Below are 5,000 nucleotides of genomic sequence, written 5' to 3' on the forward strand. Positions count from 1 at the left end.
CCCTCTACTCTCCTCTACCTCCCCCTCTACCCTCCTCTACCTCCCTCCTCTACCCTCCTCTACCTCCCCTCCTCTACCTCCCTCCTCTACCTCCCTCCTCTACCTCCCTCCTCTGCCCCCCTCTACCCTCCTCTACCTCCCTCCTCTACCTCCCTCCTCTACCTCCCTCCTCATAGAGAGGGGGGGGGAGCTGGAGAGAGATTTACATGGGTGGGTATGATTGTGACAACACATCCACACACTCACAGGGAGGCCTCTCCTTCAGAAGGACACACCTCATATTCTGACCACATCAAATCCCCAGGTCTCCCTAGCTCATAAAGGACCTTGAAATGAAGAGCTTCCTCTCCTCTCTCCCCCTTCCCCAGGTCTCCCTAGCTCATAAAGGACCTTGAAATGAAGAGCTTCCTCTCCTCTCTCCCCCTTCCCCAGGTCTCCCTAGCTCATAAAGGACCTTGAAATGAAGAGCTTCCTCTCCTCTCTCCCCCTTCCCCAGGTCTTGAAGGAAAGCGGTCCCCCTCACATGAAGAGCTTCCTGACCCGTGTGTCTGTGGGGGAGTTCTCAGCAGAGGGCGAGGGGAACAGTAAGAAGCTGTCTAAGAAGAGGGCTGCTCTCTCCATTCTCCAGGACCTCAAGAAACTCCCCTTCACCCCGTTAGTGGAGAAACCCAAACTACACTACAAGAAACGCCCCAAGACCATCCTCAAGGTACCAGGATTGGGGCTTGGAAATGGGCTGGGGTGGAGACAGGGGCTGGGGGGTGGAGACGGGGTTTGGGGTGGAGACGGGGGCTGGGGAAGGAGAGGGGCTGGGGTGGAGAGGGGGCTGGGATTGGAGACAGGGGCTGGGGGTGGAGACAGGGGCTGGGGGTGGAGACGGGGCTGGGGGTGGAGACGGGGCTGGGGGTGGAGACGGGGCTGGGGGTGGAGAGGGGGCTGGGGGTGGAGAGGGGCTGGGGTGGAGAGGGGGCTGGGGGTGGAGACAGGGGCTGGGGGTGGAGGGGGCTGGGAGTGGAGAGGGGGCTGGGTGTGGAGATGGGGCTGGGGATGGAGATGGGGCTGGGGTTGGAGTGGGGGCTGGGGTTGGAGAGGGGGCTGGGGGTGGAGATGGGGCTGGGGTTGGAGAGGGGGCTGGGGATGGAGAGGGGCTGGGGTTGGAGAGGGGGCTGGGGGTGGAGATGGGGCTGGGGATGGAGATGGGGCTGGGGTTGGAGTGGGGGCTGGGGTTGGAGAGGGGGCTGGGGGTGGAGATGGGGCTGGGGTTGGAGAGGGGGCTGGGGATGGAGATGGGGCTGGGGGTGGAGACAGGGGCTGGGGGTGGAGAGGGGGCTGGGGATGGAGAGGGGGCTGGGGGTGGAGAGGGGCTGGGGGTGGAGAGGGGGCTGGAGGTGGAGACAGGGGTTGGGATGGAGAGGGGGCTGGAGGGGCTCAACCACCAAACAACCATGTAACTTTCTAAATCCAACTATTTAAAGTGCATTTCAACACTCTCTGCCCTTCAGACAGGTCCTGATTATGGTCAGGGGATGAACCCCATCAGTAGACTGGCTCAGATACAACAGGCCAAGAAGGAGAAGGAACCGGAATACCTCTTGCTGTCTGAGAGAGGCATGCCCCGACGCAGGGAGTTCATCATGCAGGTATGGAGGGATGGTAGAGGGAGGGATAGAGATATTTATTTGCGTAGAGTTTCAGATAGAGTATCTTGCCACTAAGATGGCATAGCAGTCAGACGTCTTTTGTCCTCCCGTATATATATATATATATATATATATATATATAAATGTAGTCCTCTGTTATATACAATAAAGGAGTGGTTCTGCAGGTGGTGACCACAGACCACTTCTCAGTTCCTATGCTTCCTGGCTGATGTTTTGGTCACTTTTGAATGCTGGCGGTGCTTTCACTCTAGTGGTAGCATGAGACGGAGTCTACAACCCACACAAGTGGCTCAGGTAGTGCAGCTCATCCAGGATGGCTCATCAATGCGAGCTGTGGCAAGAAGGTTTGCTGTGTCTGTCAGCGTAGTGTCCAGAGCATGGAGGCGCTACCAGGAGACAGGCCAGTACATCAGGAGACGTGGAGGAGGCCGTAGGAGGGCAACAACCCAGCAGCAGGGCCGCTACCTCCGCCTTTGTGCAAGGAGGAGCAGGAGGAGCACTGCCAGAGCCCTGCAAAATGACCTCCAGCAGGCCACAAATGTGCATGCGTCTGCTCAAACGGTCAGAAACAGACTCCATGAGGGTGGTATGAGGGCCCGACGTCCACAGGTGGGGGTTGTGCTTACAGCCCAACACCGTGCAGGACATTTGGCATTTGCCAGAGAACACCAAGATTGGCAAATTCGCCACTGGCGCCCTGTGCTCTTCACAGATGAAAGCAGGTTCATACTGAGCACATGTGACAGACATGACAGAGTCTGGAGACGCCGTGGAGAACGTTCTGCTGCCTGCAACATCCTCCAGCAAGACCGGTTTGGCGGTGGGTCAGTCATGGTGTGGGGTGGCATTTCTTTGGGGGGCCGCACAGCCCTCCATGTGCTCGGCAGAGGTAGCCTGCCATTAGGTATCGAGATGAGATCCTCAGACCCCTTGTGAGACCATATGCTGGTGCGGTTGGCCCTGGGTTCCTCCTAATGCAAGACAACGCTAGACCTCATGTGGCTGGAGTGTGTCAGCAGTTCCTGTAAGAGGAAGGCATTGATGCTATGGACTGGCCCGCCCGTTCCCCAGACCTGAATCCAATTGAGCACATCTGGGACATCATGTCTCGCTCCATCCACCAACGCCACGTTGCACCACAGACTGTCCAGGAGTTGGCCATCAGGAGCATCAGGAGCATGCCCAGGCGTTGTAGGGAGGTCATACAGGCACGTGGAGGCCACACACACTACTGAGCCTCATTTTGACTTGTTTTAAGGATATTACATCAAAGTTGGATCAGCCTGTAGTGTGGTTTTCCACTTTAATTTTGAGTGTGACTCCAAATCCAGACCTCCATGGGTTGATACATTTGATTTCCATTGATCATTAGTGTGTGATTTTGTTGTCAGCACATTCAACTATGTAAAGAAAAAAGTATTTAATAAGAATATTTCATTCATTCAGATCTAGGATGTGTTATTTTAGTGTTCCCTTTATTTTTTTGAGCAGTGTGTGTATTGGCTGGAGTAGCCTAGAGATGCTAACCAGCTATAGCTAGCGAGTCAAACGCTCCCTAAAACACTTCAGCGAGCAGGCCTTTCTAATCGACCTGGCCCGGGTATCCTGGAAGGATATTGACTTCATCCTGTCAGTAGAGGATGCCTGGTTGTTCTATAAAAGTGTTTTCCTCACCATCTTAATTAAATAAGCAAGCCCCATTCAAAAAATGTAGAACTAAGAACAGATATAACCCTTGGTTCACTCCAGACCTGACTGCCCTTAACCAACACAAAAACATCCTATGGCGTTCTGCATTAGCATCGAACAGCCCCCGTGATATGCAGCTGTTCAGGGAAGCTAGAAACCAATATACACAGGCAGTTAGAAAAGCCAAGGCTAGCTTTTTCAAGCAGAAATTTGCTTCCTGCAACACGAACTCAAAAAAGTTCTGGGACACTGTAAAGTCCATGGAGAATAAGAACACCTCCTCCCAGCTGCCCACTTTCTGAAGATAGGAAACACTGTCACCACTGAGAATTTCAATAAGCATTTTTCTACGGCTGGCCATGCTTTCCACCTGGCTACCCCTACCCCGGTCTACAGCTCTGCACCCCCCACAGCAACCCGCCAAAGCCCCCACCATTTCTCCTTCTCCCAAATCCAGATAGCTGATGTTCTGAAAGAGCTGCAAAATCTGGACCCCTACAAATCAGCCGGGCTAGACAATCTGGACCCTCTCTTTCTAAAATTATCTGCCGGCATTGTTGCCACCCCTATTACTAGCCTGTTCAACCTCTCTTTCGTGTCGTCTGAGATTCCCAAAGATTGGAAAGCAGCTGCGGTCATCCACCTCTTCAAAGGGGGGGACACTCTTGACCCAAACTGCTACAGACCTATATCCATTCTGCCCTGCCTCTAGACCCAAACTGTTACAGACCTATATCCATCCTACCCTGTCTTTCTAAGGTCTTTGAATGCCAAGTTAATAAACAGATCACCAACCATTTCGAATCTCACCGTACCCTCTCCACTATGCAATCTGGTTTCCGAGCTGGTCATGGGTGCCACGCTCAAGGTCCTAAACGACATCTTAACCGCCATCGATAAGAGACAATACTGTGCAGCCGTCTTCATTGACCTGGCCAAGGCTTTCGACTCTGTCAATCACCACATCCTCATCGGCAGACTCAACAGCCTTGGTTTCTCAAATGATTGCCTCGCCTGGTTTACCAACTACTTCTCTGATAGAGTTCAGTGTGTCGAATCAGAGTGTCTGTTGTCCGGGCCTCTGGCAGTCTCTATGGGGGTGTCACAGGGTTCAATTCTCTGGCCAGCTCTTTCTTCTGTAGACATCAATGATGTCTCTCTTGCTGCTGGTGATTCTCTGATACACCTCTACGCAGACGACACCATTCTGTATACTTCTGGCCCTTCTTTGGACACTGTGTTAACAAACCTCCAGACGAGCTTCAATGCCATACAACTCTCCTTCCGTGGCCTCCAATTGCTCTTAAATACAAGTAAAACTAAATGCATGCTCTTCAACCGATCGCTGCCTGCACCCTCCCGCCCAACTAGCATCACTACTCTGGACGGCTCTGACTTAGAATACGTGGACAACTACAAATACCTAGGTGTCTGGTTAGACTGTAAACTCTCCTTCCAGACCCACATCAAACATCTCCAATCCAAAATTAAATCTAGAATTGGCTTCCTATTTCGCAACAAAGCATCCTTCACTCATGCTGCCAAACATACCCTTGTAAAACTGACCATCCTACCGATCCTCGAGTTCGGCGATGTCATTTACAAAATAGCCTCCAATACCCTACTCAACAAATTGGATGCAGTCTATCA

The 5,000-nt window shown here is 52.7% G+C and overlaps 1 protein-coding gene across 1 annotated transcript in view; it reads left to right on the forward strand.

Moving 5' to 3' along the window:
* stau2 (staufen double-stranded RNA binding protein 2) overlaps positions 1-5,000 on the forward strand; it is a 546,241-nt gene that overhangs the window by 166,911 nt on the left and 374,330 nt on the right. Inside the window, exons 8-9 of the mRNA XM_065006870.1 lie at positions 497-709; positions 1,503-1,640. Coding sequence (XP_064862942.1) covers positions 497-709; positions 1,503-1,640 — 351 coding nt within the window. The remainder of the gene's footprint in view (positions 1-496; positions 710-1,502; positions 1,641-5,000) is intronic.

This window comes from Oncorhynchus nerka, linkage group LG22 (genome assembly GCF_034236695.1).
Source record: "Oncorhynchus nerka isolate Pitt River linkage group LG22, Oner_Uvic_2.0, whole genome shotgun sequence".
In the NCBI taxonomy this organism is placed as follows: domain Eukaryota; kingdom Metazoa; phylum Chordata; class Actinopteri; order Salmoniformes; family Salmonidae; genus Oncorhynchus; species Oncorhynchus nerka.